The sequence below is a fragment of the Acipenser ruthenus genome, chromosome 5 (genome assembly GCF_902713425.1).
Source record: "Acipenser ruthenus chromosome 5, fAciRut3.2 maternal haplotype, whole genome shotgun sequence".
NCBI classification, from domain to species: Eukaryota; Metazoa; Chordata; class Actinopteri; order Acipenseriformes; family Acipenseridae; genus Acipenser; species Acipenser ruthenus.
In genome coordinates, this window is record NC_081193.1 from 34,190,953 (window position 1) to 34,209,931 (window position 18,979).

At 35.6% G+C, this 18,979-nt stretch overlaps 1 protein-coding gene across 16 annotated transcripts in view; it reads left to right on the forward strand.

Annotated features, from left to right (window-relative positions):
* LOC117403175 (triadin-like) overlaps positions 1 to 10,567 on the forward strand; it is a 131,685-nt gene extending 121,118 nt beyond the window's left edge. For 14 of the 16 annotated variants that reach the window (XM_059024074.1, XM_059024075.1, XM_059024061.1 and 11 more), the window contains 3 exons: positions 3,889 to 3,939; positions 4,418 to 4,441; positions 8,854 to 10,567. In XM_059024074.1, coding sequence (XP_058880057.1) covers positions 3,889 to 3,939; positions 4,418 to 4,441; positions 8,854 to 8,978 — 200 coding nt within the window. In that variant the 3' untranslated portion in view covers positions 8,979 to 10,567. The remainder of the gene's footprint in view (positions 1 to 3,888; positions 3,940 to 4,417; positions 4,442 to 8,853) is intronic. The other 2 variants (XM_059024071.1, XM_059024072.1) reach the window with 1 other exon arrangement.
* The last annotated feature ends 8,412 nt before the right edge of the window (positions 10,568 to 18,979 follow it).

An 18,979-nucleotide genomic window follows, 5' to 3' on the forward strand; every position in this document is an offset into this window, starting at 1 on the left:
ATAGAGCATGAAGCTGTAAAACAGGAAAAGGCTGTGCCTCCTGCCAAACCAGGCAAAATATCTGTTTACCTTCAGTATTAAGTTATACTAAACTCCCTTTGACTAATGAATACTCAATAGTAGGGGGACCTACTGTACTGCATCCGTAGCCATACCCTAAATAAGTTGTGAACATCAATAATACTGCTACCAGAACTCTGGTTAAGTATGCAGCAGTATACATTTAAAACACTTAGCCCACCAAAACTAGTATTCACCTCAAGTATGCACCTACACTATGACATCATGGAGCCTTGTTAGGCCCAAAACATCCAATAAATATTGTGAACAGTTCAATTAATTTGCCATCTGTATACATGCTATGAATCATACATAAAATGAGGCGGGATGCATACTGTTGCTGTGACATTTTAAATAAACAAATGAGGTTCATACAGTACATATTATATGTTTGTCTGTGCATTGTGCTAAAATGTTTGTGTGCAAAACTGCATACTTATGGATGTGTCACAGTTTTACATCAATTTAATTGCCAAGAATGTCTGAGTTGCTCTGTGCTTAGATTGTTTGAAATGTTTGTTCAGCAATTAACAACATATGATTAATTTAAACACATACAATCAATAACCTGTTAACCTAAACATTGTATAATGTGTTCTTAATATAACTACCTCACTATTGCATTATTATTATTATTATTATTATTATTATTATTATTATTATTATTATTATTATTATTATTATTTGTTTTCATTGTTATAACCACAATAGACAATAGATTTTATTTTAGGGATCCATTTCAAATGATTAAACATACCAAATATATTTGTATGCAATATTAAAGAATGATCTATTTTGTAATCGGATCCAACATAAAGGCAATTTGGAGTTATACAATGTATTTGCAACAGAAACTTCTAATCCGATTGTAGAGGGAACGTTTCAATAACACATTTCTTATTATAAACAGCACTTGCCCTTAATCTAGCTGTAATCGCATTTGAATCTCAAGTCTGATTCAAGTAAAGTTACAGTTCAGGTGTACTGAAGATCAGCGTGCAAACTCTGCTTCCACAGTCAAGCCAATCATCTCTTCTGCTCTGCCGAACCTGAGCAATAAATGTTACCAAGCGTGGGAAGTTACTGTCTGGACTCTTCAGGCACCTGATCAATAATGGTCTCTAAAGCATGATCTTGCAAACTAGCCTCAAGCTTACTTTGCTTGATAAACATGTTGGAGCACCCCCCTGTGGATGAAAGCATTGTTCCATGTGGATGAAAGCATTGTTCCATGTGGGTGAAGGCATTGTTCCATGTGGGTGAAGGCATTGCTCCATGTGGATGAAAGCATTGCTCCATGTGGGTGAAAGCATTGCTCCATGTGGGTGAAAGCATTGTTCCATGTGGGTGAAAGCATTGCTCCATGTGGATGAAAGCATTGCTCCATGTGGGTGAAAGCATTACTCCCTGTGGGTGAAAGCATTGCTCCTTGTGGGTGAAAGCATTGCTCCATGTGTGTGAAAGCATTGCTCCATGTGTGTGAAAGCATTGCTCCATGTGGGTGAAAGCATTGCTCCATGTGGGTGAAAGCATTGCTCCATGTGTGTGAAAGCATTGCTCTCTGTGGGTGAAAGCATTGCTCCATGTGTGTGAAAGCATTGCTCTCTGTGGGTGAAAGCATTGCTCCCTGTGGGTGAAAGCATTGCTCTCTGTGGGTGAAAGCATTCCTCCCTGTGGGTGAAAGCATTCCTCCCTGTAGGTGAAAGCTTTGCTCCATGTGGGTGAAAGCATTGCTCCCTGTGGGTGAAAGCATTGCTCCCTGTGGGTGAAAGCATTGCTCCCTGTAGGTGAAAGCATTGCTCCATGTGGGTGAAAGCATTGCTCCATGTGGGTGAAAGCATTGCTCCATGTGGGTGAAAGCATTCCTCCCTGTAGGTGAAAGCATTCCTCCCTGTGGGTGAAAGCATTGCTCCCTGTGGGTGAAAGCATTCCTCCCTGTGGGTGAAAGCATTCCTCCCTGTGGGTGAAAGCATTGCTCCCTGTGGGTGAAAGCATTCCTCCCTGTGGGTGAAAGCATTGCTCTATGTGGGTGAAAGCATTGCTCTCTGTGGGTGAAAGCATTGCTCCCTGTGGGTGAAAGCATTGCTCCATGTGGGTGAAAGCATTGCTCTCTGTGGGTGAAAGCATTGCTCCATGTGGGTGAAAGCATTGCTCCCTGTGGGTCAATGCAGTGCCCCTTTGTGGGTCCCCAGCCAAGATCATCAGCTTGACTTTGGTGAGATTGAAACCACCATGCTCAGCCTGCACTTGGTGAGTCGATCCCTGCATTGATTCTTCTGAATCGGATCACATTTGCACGCTTCAGGTTGTGCAGTTCACATTTTTCTGCTTGACTTGACCCAAGATCATGTTGTTACACGGGTCACAAATTTGCAGCAAGATCAAAGTGGTTCGCTGTCAGTTACACATAGGACTCGATGCAAAGTGAAACAAGCAGAAAGGTAGTTCAAGAAATTCATAATTGAAAAAATTTATTATGTACACTGAAAAAAAAGGTCCAATAAATATTACAATGGATCTGTGAGATAGTGTTACTACAAAAATGTATCATAGCTGTAGCTGTCATTTTTTGTTTTATTATACAATAATTTGTTCCCTGTTTATAAATCCCTATGAAAGAACCTTTAGTTGAAGCACCAGAAACAGAGTTTTGGATATTAAATGTGATTTTTATACTAGACAATGAAATGCTGAAGCCCTCTGTGTTTTAGAGAATGGAAATAAGAGTAAAGCTCTGCTTAAATAATATAATTTCTATGTGTACAGACCTGTGTTCGTTACATAAAAAAGCACACACTTACATACACCTACACAAACATTTGTTTTAATTCCCAAGACATTCACCTAATATTCACATGGTGTACAAATAGACATCTGCATGTGTTTATTCAGTAATCTCACAGCTTTTCAGTCCCTCAAGGTCAGCACTATAGTGCAGTGCTCTTAGAAGAGACTGTGTAGACTCGCTCTTTTTCTTAAACTGCCTCTTATAGTGTTGCTTTGTCTTTATATTAACAGATACAATTATTCTGTAATTGCTTCCCAATGTACCGTAAAGGCATTTTCAATAAATCTTGGCAATTGGTAAATGGTGCATAAAAGTGTAATTAAAAGACAAATAACACATCATGAGTTGTTATGCACTGTTATTTGTATGCTTTTGTTCTATGTTTTTTTTGTTACAATGTGAAACAAGGCAAGCATGCCCATAATTTATATTGATTTGTCTGTTAGTTCACAAAACAATATGTTGGCATTTTAATTTGTACATGTTGAAAAAATGTTTTCACTGAACATGTTTTAAATGTATTGTTTAAAAGACAAAATAGCTAGATTTTTAGATACATTATTTCTACTTAATGAAAAAAAATATTTTCCATTAAAATGTATAAGTTATAAAACTATTGCTCATTGACAGGGCTCATAACATCTTTTTATATTTGATAGAAATTGTAAGTCGCCAGTTCTGAGACATACCGGTAGTCCTATATTAAAATTAACAGCATTTTTAGTTTCATGATGTCACTTTTATATCATTTTTACCATTGCAGTAGTATTTGAAAATGTTCCCTTCACCATTCCATTGACCGTGAAAAGTTGGCCCTGTAGTTATTTACATTTCCAAACTGTAGTTCTATGATTTCACTGTGGTTTTACTACTTTGTCTTTACTGCACTGTGCTATGATTTTACCACAGTGTCACTATACAGTATGAATGTTACAAACAAAATATATTACTTTCTGAGTGTCTGATCTTTGGTGATATAATGAAATACCTGTCCCTTTGAACAATATGTAGTAGTAATACAATATTTTGTCTACAATCAGAGAAACTAGCTGAGGCAGAGAAGACACATGCTAAAGAGGAAAAAGTAAAAGGTAGGACACGTGCAATTGAGTTGTATCTGTCTGCGTGATATACATCATGTATACTATTTATGAAAAACAATTATGGATTACAAAAACATTTTCAAAATAAAAAATGGTGGCAATCGTGTTCCAAACTTAAATAGAAGTAAAACTTTCTTTGATTCTCAAAGCTATATATTTTTTTTGGTTTTAAGTTTTTTTCAGCTAAAGAAGGTTTATTAGATTAATCTAATTTTTCAACGCACTATTTCACCTAAGAGAATCTTTATAAAAACGTTTCTTAACGTTTTGTGAATAGGGCCCTGTATATCAAGATATGTTGTAGATCTTACAGGTTAAATAAAATTTTGTGGATCATCTGTTGACTATTTTTATTGTATGTTATTTATTAATTTTAAGCATTTAAGAGTGTGATTCTTGTTATTTTCATGTTTTAGATAAAACATTTATAATCTGTTAAAATACATAATTCTTTTGTTTTTCACAGATCTTAAATCTTTGAAACCAACAAGTAAGTGGCTTCAAGTCGATGTATGTAGTAGTTATATTTCCAATTCCAGATACAGGACATTGTTTTTCATATGGTACCTTTATTCCATATATAACATTGGTTTAACAATGATATCCTGTATAGGAGAATACAGTATATTGTATACTGCATGCCTAGAGCAGGTGTTAGGATGGCTGTGGAGCACAAAGATTATAGATAAGTTGGTACTACAAGGAGTCTGGGAAAACAAACAGAAAATATGCCAAAACAATTGAAACAAATAAATCGTTTGACCAATCTATTCTATATTGGAAATACAAACAGCATGTTGGTTCTGTAGTCTGTATAGTTAAATAGCTGAGCTAGACAGTTTGTATCATCTGAAATGTAATGTTGTTTTATTACCAAACTGCAAACAGGTGCAAGTATTTAAATAAACTTATAAATAAATAAATAGATGTAACATGAACATGAGTTATAGTATAGGAAGATAAAAAAGGATAATGAAAAACTGAGGCAACAATATTTTCAACACATGCAGAATAGTAAATATTCAGTTCCATTTCATTTTACCTTCAGAATTCAGTTTGCCTCTAGGCAGCAATTTTTCTGATGATGTGCAATTAGAAACATTACATCACACCAGCACTAAATGCAACTGATTCATTGCAGTGTTGTGTTCAATTGGCAGGTGGAAGGGATCCCAGTGATTTCAGACACGTTTACTAATGAACCACAGCACGCTCAGGTTTTCTTTTGACATGCTGCAATTACAAGCACTCTTTACAACTGCATAAAAGCAATCAATCTTTACCCACTGCTTTGTAAAGCCAAATATTCAGAAGCAAGACCCACAATCCACAGTCAGAATTGAAAGGCAAGGAAAATATATGATTTCTTTAAGGAAACAAAACATTGGAATTTAAGAACAGAAATGTTACATCCCTGGTTGGTAATAGTATGCAACCATGAAAACATATTAAATTAACATGGTAATGAAATTGGAGCTAGTTAAGACCCCAAAACTTAAACTAACAGGGGGGGGGAGTTAAAGTGTTAAGAGAGAATTTATATTTGCTATTTAATTATATGCAAGATATTCACAATGCAAGCAAAGCTGCATACATTCACAAAGTCTTTTTATATCTGGCCACATGGATTTCAAAACTAAACGGAATAACTTATTTTTGGTACCACTGTACATTTACTGAAAATGTTAACTTACCTAAAAACATGTTAGGTAAGGAACTGTGCTATTATAAAAGCCTTCTGCACCAAAAGTTTACAGAATGAAAGTCTGTTTAAATTAAAAAAACAAATAGTATACCACAGACTGTACCACATCTTTCTATTCCAACAGCTCAAACATTGCTAAAACTTGAATAGAAATGTTTTATTATTATTATTATTATTATTATTATTATTATTATTATTATTATTATTACATAATAAAAATGCAAAGCAAACACATATATACAAACAAAATAAATATAAATAGTGCGACGCAGAGGGGTAGCGTGAGATCAGGGGGGTTGGGAGAATACCAGATGAGCAGCAGAATTTTGAATAAATTGAAGAGGGCGAATAGCTGAAGCAGGGAGACCAGTGAGGTGAGAGTTACAATAATCTAATCTAGAAAGAACAAGAGCTTGGACTAGGAGTTGAGTGGAAGAAGTAGATAGAACAGGGCGGATTCTATAGATGCTGATGAGAAAGAAACAACAAGTATGTGTTAGTGAAGAGATGTGTTGAGAATAGGAAAGGGAAGGGTCCAAAATAACACCTAGGTTTCTTGCAGACGGAGGAGGGAAAAGATTGATAGCATCGAGAGACTGAGATAGAGAGGTCAGAGGAGAGAGAAGTAGAAGGAAAGTAAAGGAGGTTGAATTTAGAAAGGTTGAGTTTGATGTGATGTGAATGTGCCTAAAATGAGATTGCTGAGACACAATCTGAAATGCGAGAGGAGATATGGGAGTCAAAGGAAGGAAAAGAGAGAAAGATCTGAGTATCATCAGCATATAGGTGATATGAGAAGCCAAAAGAGATAAGAGGATATGGATAATGGATATGAAATGAGGATAGAAGGGGTCCTAGGACAGATCCTTCAGGTACACCTGTAATGTATTGTCTTCTCATCCTAATTATCTTTTTTTTTGCGTTAGAATAATAACTGCTAGAGGTGTCAAATGATTGGTCACACATATTGCTGCCATGTGCTTTGTATAATGATTATCATGCTCTGCACAATGATTTGACTAAAGTCTTTTGCTTTTCACTGATCTCCTTCCATACTCAGATAATTGGTGCTTGAATGCATTTGTCTAATAGTCTGAAAATGTTAAATTAGATCCATTCCAATTAGCTCAGCTTTTTTGCAACAACAGCAAAAAAAGATTAAAGGAAAATGTAATACTGCAGACTCTTGATTTGTGTTAATTAGTAAGTAATAAGATCAAAAGGTATCTCAAAAGAAGATGGAAACGATTCATTATTAAAAATATTAGTTTAATTAGCAGGTAGCAAGTACTGGTATATAATTTTGTTTTGTATCAGCTTGCAAAGTTTTTAGAATTTGTTCTGATTATTAATAATAATAATAATAATAATAATAATAATAATAATAATAATAATAATAATAATAATAATAATAATAAAAAATGTGTGCCAAAAATGGTGATATATAAACCTTAGCAATGGAGATCATCTAACCTTATTTAGAGACAGGACAGCTTGTATTTAATAATATTTGATGCAGACTTTATAGTTACTGGAACTGTGTTTATGAATATTTATATGTATAACCTGAGATGGCTGGGAGACTATAATACCTGAAGTACACATCCTTAATGTCAGAACGATTGTGTTCTCCTGTTGTTCGGTGTCGAAATAAACAGTAGTATATTGCTATTTCTGGAAGGGAATTAAATTATCCTACGTTCAATCAGGAAACAACATGTGTTGTGTATTCTTACCTGACACTCCCCCCTATGTGCTCTAGTTCGTTTCACGTGTTTCACCTCGCCGTTCTCCACAGCAGGTTTCACCTCAAGGGGGTGGGGGTAGCTTATAGGGAGCGTCCAGTTTAGTTCAAAATATAAAATGAACCAAACTGATAAAAACACACTTAATACACTGTTAGCTATGTACACCAAGACTCTCACCCAGTATTATTGTTAACAAACATGTTGTCCTTTATTTTTGTTTTCAATCTGCAGATTTTCATTACAATAAAAAAAAAGATATAAAAAACCCAACTAAACATTCTATTTCTAGCATGCATTTTTTATTAAAGCTACAGCAGCCTTTAGTAGAAAAAATACGGGCCAAGTAAGCAGATCTTTTCAACAGATGTGTGATTGTTTCTGATGTGCACTCTGTAAACTAGGGGAGTTTGGTAGAGTAAACCAGATGCACTACTAGCCCAGTGAGTGTAAAAATTGTTATTTAATATGAGGGGTTTTTTTCTGTAAATGATTGCGCTTAGTATTCATTAAAAGTTTCTATTTTCTGAGTGGATGATCTGTAACAAGCTGCTGCAGTATGCAAATAAGATCTCCAGGGCCTGTTAGTGTTTCACTTGTTTGCTGAATAATTTCCCTGGTGACTGAAGTAACCAAGACATTTTCACCTGCATTGAAAATCTTACCTTTATTTTACAGCCTTCTCAAGACAACACTATTATTTTCTTCTTTCTCTCTCAATTGTGACCAGGATATATGATATGACAGTCATGAAGATAAGATTGAAGTGTACTATAGTATATGTACAGTAGTATAGTTTATATTTTCCCCAGATGTTAGGGCACTTTAGAATGTAGCCTGTTGTAAAACCTTTAACTAAATAATCCATGACAATACAGCTCTATGGACGATTAGCTAAAAGATTTTATGCTCACTCCTCACTGGTCCAGTCAGACTAGACCATTAATTACTGTTGTACAGGTTGTGGAGTGCAAGTCATGCCTGCAATTGGCAGACAAGCTCAGTGTATTGAATTGATTTTTCTGCTCTTTTTTCCCCTCTAAAGAGCCAGCAGTAAAACATTCAGTGAAGAAAGACAAAAGTAACCATAATGTATTGACCGTACCTATTTAAAAGTACTAATTAGTGATTTTGTTTTAGGTTATAAGCATTCTAAATGAAAATATGTAAGATTATTACGCTTCTGTAACAATAAACAAACATTATATTTTGGTAATAAAATTGCTTAATGTATTTATTTCTTAAGTAAATTGGTTCACAGTTTGTATACCAGATGTCTCGCTCTCATTACAGATGTTCAACACAGCTCCCACTTTACAGCAATTGACATTCCATTTATTTCCAGTGTAATGGGGTAAATGACAGTGTTTCTTCATGAGGGAATAGAAAACAGAGTTGCAAACCAATCGAAAAACCTATACCATATTGATGTTTTTTTTCTTTTTTTAACAGGTAGCATGCCATACTTCCAATGCATTTTTGTCGATGGAAGCAATGGCTACTCCTTCACACACATGCAGAGTCTATCTGTGATCCCCAAATCATCAGAAAAGAAGACACAGTCCCCAGGACAGTAGGACATAAGAGACCAAGGGATTGTGGAAATTTTGCACTACAGACCTTGCCCTGAGGTTTGCCCAGTGTGATCCAAGTGGATCGAGTGAATCTTGAGAGGTTTTTACTGTTTGAAAATACAGGAGGCTGGGTGGATGAAGTTTTTTCTAGAAAAGATCTAAAGCTTTTTTGGCTGTGGTGCTAATTTGGTGTTGCATTTTTTTTCTGTCTTTACCCGTCAGTGTTTCCTGTTTAATTCCAAAAGTAGTTCAATTTCACTGTATATTATTGTAAGTGCAGCCTCTTGCTTGCACAGTTCTAATATTACTGTACAGAACTGTAGAAAGAAATAATACAATCATACGATTATAACAGTGGGTATACGACAGCTGGTGGTGTTCTTCTGACCAGGACTTAATTTCAATTTTGATGGCTATTTAATTAGAAAAAAGCACAGAAAAGAAATAGATTTAAAAAAAAAAAAAACTTCATCAGGTGAGAGGCTGTGTAGGTGATGAGTCTGCCTCTTGAGGTGACTTCTGCTTGTAAAACATCTCTATCTTAAGTTTTGTGGTTAGATTTTAATTCTGTATTGTAAATTACTTCTCTTAATGCTGTACATCACTGTGAACTGTGCCATCTGTGGTTGTTTTTAAATGAACAGCAAGTTTTATTTCACTTATGATACCGTATTTTACAAAAATACTTATACATTAAAAATATGGTTTATTTTGCACAACCTGCGATAGTTAAGGACCAGCCAACCAATAGAGATACTGTGAATAGGTATTTCAACTTCTAAGATTCTCATAATATACAGACAGGTGTCCGAGAAAGCTTTCAGTTACATCGCACAAAGGCAGTGTTGCGGTGCCAGTGCAAGCTCTTTGTAAGCTCTATCCTAATTCAATGAGAATTGTTGGTTCAGTTTAGCACATTGAAACTGTGAGGCCTTTACAGTAGGTGATGTTATGGCTGTCTCTTTCTGTTGTTGTTTGCAGTTGTAAATATATCTTGAAGTGCTGTCTTTTTGCTTTTTATGCCTTTCCAATGTGGTGAAATTTAAGTTTTTGTGTAAAAATTTAAACATTTTATTTGCAGTTTCTTACTTGACGGGTTGCAGACAAATAGCTATATCAAGTATTTTAGATTATTTTGCACACAGGAAAAACTGGACAGACAGTGCTAGGCTTTGCAAACTCCTGGAAGCAACACTGATAATAATGAAATAAAACTGTGGAGCTGTTTATCCAGGCAGTTTTTCATTTTACAACTTTATATATCTAAACCATCTATGTCTTACAACATAGTTGCTGTATTACAATAGCATATATTGCATGGTTAGTTTGAGGTACAATTTAAAACAATAGACTTAGCAATATTTTACTGCAACAGTTTCTGAGCATTATAAGATGAGCTTGTATTCATTGCATAACCAAAATATTTCATGTCATTATTCTACACTGTAAACCAGCCTATGGGGAAAATTGTTACCCATTGATTTCAAACCAAATGTATCTAAAAGCCTATCCATGTGCATGGCTTGAAAAAAGTCTGGCATTGCTTCTTTGTCTAGAGGGAAAGCTGTTTCCATTAAAATGTTATATAAAGATGTCTGCTCGTTGCTCTGTGTGTTGTCTGTTTCCAAAGGAATGTAGTTAAGGGAGGTTCATTCATATACTGTAGGTAGGAAAACAAGTACTGTATGATTTCAATAAAACCTCTGAAACAAAATAAGTTAAGGGTGGATGTACCCTGCAACTGCTGTTTGACAAGAGCAATTCATTGTCATCATGCTATCATTATTGTATCCAAGTGCGTGATATGTTAATGAATAGTTGCAATTGTAACACCTCCCCGGTCACGGGAGTGTACAGAAACAGCAAACACCTGCCTTTAATTCCAAAATAATCACAGAATATAGAGTGACTACGCCAGTTCAGATAAGGCACAGAACCAATTATAGGATACCGTTAGGTTCTTTTATTCAGAAAACAGCAGGAACAAGGTCGCCAAGGAAAATCACACTAATTCGCTTTAGAAGACGTTTGTTTTAAAAATCCTAAAGTAGCCACACATTGTTTAAAAAGTACTTATATAATGAGACAATCATTCTATTCACATGCAAGTAATTAGACTTCAAATGGGTAAACAAGGTTCACATCAATGGAGGTCATGTATTAAACAAAGAGCCAGTGCAACAACACTCAGCGAATAAAAGGGTGTACGCATTTTCATGAAATAGGCTAAAAACACTCAAACCGCTCACGTTCATTATTCAACACTGGCATATCAGCCCAATACTGAGGTGTGTGTTTTTTTCTATTTCTCAATGATACAGCATAAAAAAATTGTATCTATGGATTTAAGAATGCTCTTAATTAGATTTGCATGTTTGGATTTATAAGACAAGAAGTTTTTTAAATAGAGTTACAGTAGATACAGCAATAATATAACACAATTACCTTCAAAAGCTTTAACTTAGGTGTGACTGCCATGATGAAATAAAGAATGTTCCAAACAATAAAGGCATCAGAGCTTTTATACTTCCATACATTGTGCACCCATGTGTGTTTGAGTGTGTGCCTGTGCTCATGTTGGCATGTATCTGTGTTTTTAATTTATTTAGTGCCCAATTATTGAGATATCGTACTGTAAAATGATTGTCTGTGGAGAATATAGAAAGCCTTTCATTTCAAAGATAAAAAGTGTCCAATTATGGTCCTTCATCGCAACAATCCCCACAGCAGCTCGGGGAAAACCAGAGGTCAGTTCTCTGGTCCCATGACCAAGTCAATTGCCTGTTTGCACCCAGAAGCTCTACAGCAGATGTCAGTGAACTACTGGCTTCTGGAGGACAAGGCCCAGCCCTACAGGTGCCTGTTTGAGCTCACTGGGTGCCAGGCAAGTAGGGCGCACTGTTGCACAGTGATGAGAAAGTCCCTTTTGACCTGGACAGATCCAATTCAATACTCCCTGTGGAATCCCCAGCAGAGATAGAAAACCTGGACTCCAAACTGGCTGTATGACTCCCCCTGCACATCACACGGTCATGCCTTTACCAGGTGAGGATGAGCCGCTTTTTACAGTATATAATAAAACCATAAACATGTTAGCTAACTAAAAATATGTGTGAGCTTAAAGTGGAGCAGGCATTAACTCTGACAAGCTTCTGTATTAGTTAATGCTCAACTATAATACAAATGAAAGCAAGCGCTCCTCAAACCACTCCACTGTCTTACAGCAGTCTCTTAGAAAGAATGCCAGTAGCCAATATACTGTAACTGTTTTAATATAGGAGTCACCTTTATTACAGTGTTAAAATACTGAAGAAATAAGTAGAGCACAGGTTCTCAAAGAGCTTTGTAAATACTGTACCCATTCATTAGTAAGCAACCACTGAAGTGCAGCAACAGAATATACTGTACATGATGGAATGTAGCTTTTTAATTTAAAAGGGAAAAAATTGTATTTTTTACCCAGAAAATGGATGGACTTGAAAGCCATGTTTTCTACCATTAATCTGTGGCATGTGCTTAAAATTTACTTTCAAAAGCAAATTTTCTTTTGAGTTTGAATGATCTATAATGCTGGTAACAGCATATTACTAGCCTTAGGAAAGAAGCTGTACAAGTGCTTTACCTCTAGACTTTATAACACACAAGGATAATATTTACAGAGTGGTCATGGGGGGGATGTCTGTGTATGATTACAAATATAAAAGGGAAGAGGAGGCTCAGAGTTAAATGGAGATTTTGCTATTACCTATGAAGCAGGATTTATAGCCCCAGTCCAACATCAGTTGTCAAATGTGCATCCAGCTAAAACTCCCCTGTGCAAGATCCCTGAATGTTTTTTGAAGATGAAAGTGCAGGTTGACAAACAACAGATGCCTAAGGGAAAACTGCATCAGCCACGGAATAATTTAAATATACTCCACCTAGACCTTTCAAACAGACCTGAATTGATTTTTACAGTTTATTTATATGTTTCACAAGCCATGAAGCTATTTTTTTTAATTAATATAGTAATTTTGAATCAATATGTAATGTCTTTTGTATGAAATAAAAGGTTCACTTAAAGTTGCAGTGTTCCACAGTAATAATAGTTTTATGTGATTCTGAAGTCCTCTAAGCTACTTTCCTCTGTAGAGACTCTAGCTTTTCCCTACCTGCTTGCCACTTGTCACATTTTCAACCTCTTACAACACCAGAAGTATAACAGAAATTAAATTGGTTTTGACAGTGTAGGCACTTGTCGAAATGTGTGTGTCCTTGACTTTTCTTAAGCTGCTTTATTACTAATAAGAAACATGCCTTGGAATAAGTTGATATGTTTTTATGGAGGAACGGTTTCACCGCTACTGTATGTGGAATCCAAGATTAGAACCACAGTAAATGGAAAGAATAAAGCTATTTTTGTAATTGGGATATTGTAGATGTGAAACACTGAGGGCTTAATATAGAATGTACTGTATAGTACAAACAAAAACCGGGACCAAACTAACAAGAATAGACATAAACAATGCATTGGAACCATCCACCAGCAATCTGGCTGCTTTTAGCATTTAGGAAGCCTCTTGCATCTGGTGATACGGCTGCCTCTTCTCATATGCTAGTGGAATGTGCCGGAAAGTTCACAAATGTACAGGTCCGAGAGTCGAGTTAGGAACAGGAGGGGAACAACTCGACTCTCGGACCTGTACAACTCATAGTTTGTAGAACTGCATGTAAACTAAAAACATCAGTGACAGTGGTGCTGCTATATGCAGCGTAGTTAAGAAAACATGTTCTGTTAATAATACAAGCTTTTATTAGACAGCAGCCATTTAAGTTAGTGTTTAAATGAATGCCGCAAAATGGGTGTGGCAGAGTGTCCCGCCCCTATGTATTATTATTTGTATTTTTGTTTGCGGCGCGGATAAAAGCACCGCGTCTTTTTGTTATTGTTTTTATATTGATAATTTAAAACCCCGTGAGGATGCATGACTGATCAGCTACTGATTATTTAACTAGCTGACAGTCATGCATCCTTACCAAACGCGTGCAGACTGTGGCCGAGAGTAATAAGATAATTAACAGCTAGTTAACCCCTCGGCCAGAGTATAAGAACCGGCAGCTGTCCGTGCTGCAGGGTTGGTTGTTGAGTGTACAGAGGAGAGTACGGAGAGCGGAGAGAGCAAGGAGACAATACAATTGCTAAAACGTGCTGGATTAGCCAGCACGACACTTACTTGTTTGTCTGCTTATTTGTTTGGCCCTCGTGCCCTTTGGTTTCTGTTTTCTGTTTTGTTTAAATCTTTTGTTTGTTTATTTATTAAATATGCTGAATGCAGTTGCATTCAGCTTCACCCGCCCATCCATTGTTTGGTTTCTATACTTCCTGGTCCGTGACGTCATCACACCTCACCACTGCGAGCCAGCCTGCCACAATGGGACATAAATAAAAAGGTATTTAATGTATTTTGTTTTTGTGGTTTTCATTCATTTTTGGTCAAAACACAGCATGTTCAGTGTTGTCTGTTGTGTAGCATTACACTATTTTAAATGTCTGTATTTCTATGGTAATAGTGTAACTCATACATTTCATCCAGCATGCACAATCTGTAAAACAGCAAACAGTAACCTGTATTCGCTTACTTTAAAGGATTTACTGAGCTGATTAATTTAGGACATCTAAAAAACATCCACGGGGGGAATACCTCAAATTAAATACTGGTACTGAATGCTTCAGGGTGCTTCTCCTAGGGCAAAATTTCCTCATGCATATTTACTTTTTCTAATTTGAAAAACAGTACTGTCACAATAATGTGAGGCATCCAATAATAATACTGTTTTGTAAAATGTTTAAGAATTAAACAAAAATGCAACAGATTTTAAACAACAGATCTCAGTGGATGTGTCAATTGTTTGAGACTACAGTATGCATTTGAAGCACAATAAACATTTGTGTTAATTATATCAATGTTTAATATATATTGTATAAGATTTTAGTGTCATTATTAAACATTTAGTTCACAGTGTAGTACAGTACGGAAAACATGTTTTTTTTCATAGGATTTATTTATATCTGGATTGTAGAGGGCAGTGATTGAAATGAAAGGCTTTCTAAATTCACCACAGTGAACCATTTTACATATTCAAGAAATATTATTGTAATAACTGTATTTTTATTAGGGGTAAATTCACCTATAAAGGGAAGAACAAACAGTGTCAGTTATGACAAATTATGATAATGTAATATACTTTCTCAATCTGATTCATTAAAAAAAAAAATACAAAATACCAAAGAAAATGATACTTTGGCAGTTGTGTATGCATCAGTACTGTGGCATGATTTCAAATCTAATTTGACACAGCGTGATGAATTACATATAGGCAAATTCCATTTCAAAGAACCAATATACATTATCCTGCTTGACCATTTTTTTGTTATGTGATATGAATTGAAAATATCAGTGTAATATAACAGTTTAATATGTGCAGTAATTTTGAACAGTTTTGAGAGTAATGGAATGTAGTAATTGGAATCAAAATGACTCCTGGTTCTAAAGTGCAGCGGCTAAATTGAAGAGTAGGACCGTTTTCACAATAGGCTTTAATTCGGTAATGGAAGCTCTCTCAAGCTAGAAGTCACACCAGAGGACACTCTGACTATTCACCAAATGAACCCCAGTGGCAAAGCAAGTTTTTGGGGGTCCCAGAAGGTATCAGCTTTCCAGCTTGGTCAACGTGTCAAAAACTCACCTTAGAACATGGCCAAACCATGGAGCAAAAGCTTTCTCATTGGCTCAGGAACTTGCACTACATACTTGTCTAGCACTAAATTATCTTAGTTTGGCATTACTGACCACTGTCCAGTTAGGGTCTCCACTAAATTGGACGGTCAAGTCAGTTTCTAGTCTCTATGATCTTTTCAGACAACACATACTTCCTTAATTGTATTGTGTTACAATACATATTTATTTGCCAAGGATTGCTAAATCTCATCCCAGTTGTAGTTTGGTTCTGTTCCAGTTTTACAGTTGGTTGCACCAAGGCTTCACAGACATGATTTTGATTTTTTTTTCCTCAAGCAGCAAAGTGCTGAGCTGTGATCCTTCAACCCTATGATTTTTACCTTAAACATGCAAAATTGTATTTGGTCTTGTCAACACATTTCCATTAAAGTAAGCATGTAGATTGGCATTACACACATCACTGAACTGGTAATTTGCATTTTTACATGGGAGAAGGCATCAAAATGTACATGCAGAGAATTGTTACAATCTAATACTCTTGTGTGCTTTTTGCTGAACCTGGTCCAGTTTGTGAGGCTCATTATTGTTCAGCAACAGAAAATCCCCATTAACAGTTAATTAACTTTTGATTGACATTTGATTATGGTCTGACAATTAGTCTTACCCAGCTGCTTTAATTACTTGAGTTTTTTGCCTCTTTCTACGGCTTGTATTCTGTTGAGATGTCTTTCCTCGGTGAACCATTCCTTTACTTGCAATTATTTGTGTGGGTGTTTGTTTCTCTGACAGAAAGACCTTGATGGATTGATTTGTATGCTGTATACAGCTTAATGATGGGAGAAAGAAATAGATCACTCCAAACCTCTCCCTCTTGTGTGATTTGCCTTGCTACACCCTTCTACTTTAGTTATTTTGTTGTGGTAATGACCATGTGGTGCCATTTTATGTGATATAAAAGCTATACAAAAACAGAAGTGTACTTGAATTGTATAATGTATTAATTAATAGTGACAGGGATTTGTTTTATTTGTAGCTTGTGAACATATTGCTTATGAATGCCTCTGGCTACAGTCAGACACAATGTATCAACTGACGCCATGAGTGCTGTTCTACAAGGCCACCGGAAATCAGATCTGAAAATGTTAACATTCAGTGCCAATTCCTTTTTTTCTGAAAAGATGCTATTTTTTGGAGACATCATCTTTTTGATATAAAGCATGCTCTAATTTATCATACCTGCTTGTGTTTTCAATTACTGGTGGAGTATCAGCCCACCTTCTCTCCTGCTTTGCAGCTGGCTCATCAAAAACAAAGTAGGTGCCGTGCCATCTGTCCTGCCTGCTGGCATTTAATCATTAATTCATCTTTCATTCATTCTCCTTTTTCGGCCAGCTGAATGATTAATGTATGAGAGGCTGTAGGCAAAAGTAGGGAAAGATAAGCAAGTACAGTACACTCCTCTAAGGTTTGGATAGCTATGGTGGAATATCTAGAAGGATACAGCAACTAGGACTGATCATTAACATATAATGGTCTCTTTTGAAAAAAATAGGATCCTGTTAGAGAGTGAAATATTTGAAAATATGCCCCAATCTCAGTATAAAAAATGATGCTTAATTTTTGGTTTCATATACAGTAAAAAAAAAAAAGCACATAACAGAGTAGAAGGTTGGTGATGGTAATTGTGACTACTGGAGGCTGGGTCTGAGAAATGTTTTTTCTAATAACACAAGGGATTTGCACCATTGAATAGTGCTAATTTTAAGAACTTAAAGTCATTGAGAAATACCTCTAGTCAAAATGTGTACACCGCATACAAATACACACTGAAAAACCCAACGATTGCAAGTAAAAGTACTAGGCCATGTTTTTAGCCTGTTCACATACACTGATTGGACACAGCTTCCTTACAAATGGCAGAATATTTCCCCTGGAGGTTGACAGCTGATAATTGGCTGATAATGTATATTCTTTTTGTGACTTTACACTTACATGAATACATAAGACACTTTTACTGTGATTTGCAACAGCTTGAAATGTATGTCTCCTGTATTGTAGATACACAGGTTTTAGAACACTTTTGGTTTTATATTAAACATTATGTTGTATTTTGGGCATAATTTGTAAATGTAATTTAGGTTTAATGCACATTCAGAATAAGCTTATTTCTAAAATCATAGTTATAAAAAAATGAATATGTTCTTTCTTATTTATTTTTTATTGTGGCACTTCTTTGTTTCAATATAACGTAGTATTACATTTTCTTAAAAATAAATGTAAAAGTGTGTTTTAGTGTTTCAGTTTTTTTCTCTCATTTTCCACACCTTCATTAATTTTATGAACTTATACTTTTCCTACATTGTGCTTAGTTACTTAATCCCAATTCAATTATTATAATCAAGAATTTCTGATGAAGTTTCCAAACAAATGCAGTATGTTTTTGTTTTACTTTTTCTTTTTTTCGGTCTTGTCCTGTTGTCCTGTTTTTCTGTCAAGCAGTGTATCTTCTTTTTTCTTAACTAGTACGAAAATGATTGCATAGAAAAAATGGGTAGTGCATTAGATTACAGGACATACATTACCATGCAATAACACAACCAATGTTTTCTACTCTTGCATGGTAACTACTGGTGAAGTAACTGTATAAGTACATGGGTAGGACTTACTCCACAGTTACCACCAGGTAATTACATCAAGTAACATTCCCATGTAATTTCACAGTAGTAACCGAGAAAGAGCAGGAATCATTGGTAATTATCCAGTTATAACAGTGTAATCACATGGTTATTAAAGCCTTGTAAACTAAAGTGCTACCAAAAAAACCCATCAACTAACAGTTAATGAAACCTAATACTATGTGAAAATTGGGTTAATGACATAATAATCAAGGGACGTGTGTGTGCATGAAGAGCAATTGCAACCCTGAGAGATGTCTGCAAACTGTACCTACAACTAGAACATTTGTTCTCATGTATCTTATACATCACGTCAGCTAATGCAGCTAACACTTGCAACCAGGTACTGGAGAGACATTCGGAGCCACTGTTTTCTGGGTTACCAATCTCTAGGTGAACCTACATCTGCTTGACTCCATTTATCACTTGTGTGTCCAAACGAGCATTTGACCAGCATTATTATTTGGGATACATTATGAGGTATTTATGAGGTTGATAATAAACATTAAGAAAAATTAATAAAAACTACCCAAGACACCTCTGTTAACAGTATATACCTATATGAATGCGCTCTGAAAAGCTCAATCTTTTTAAATGTATTTAATATAAT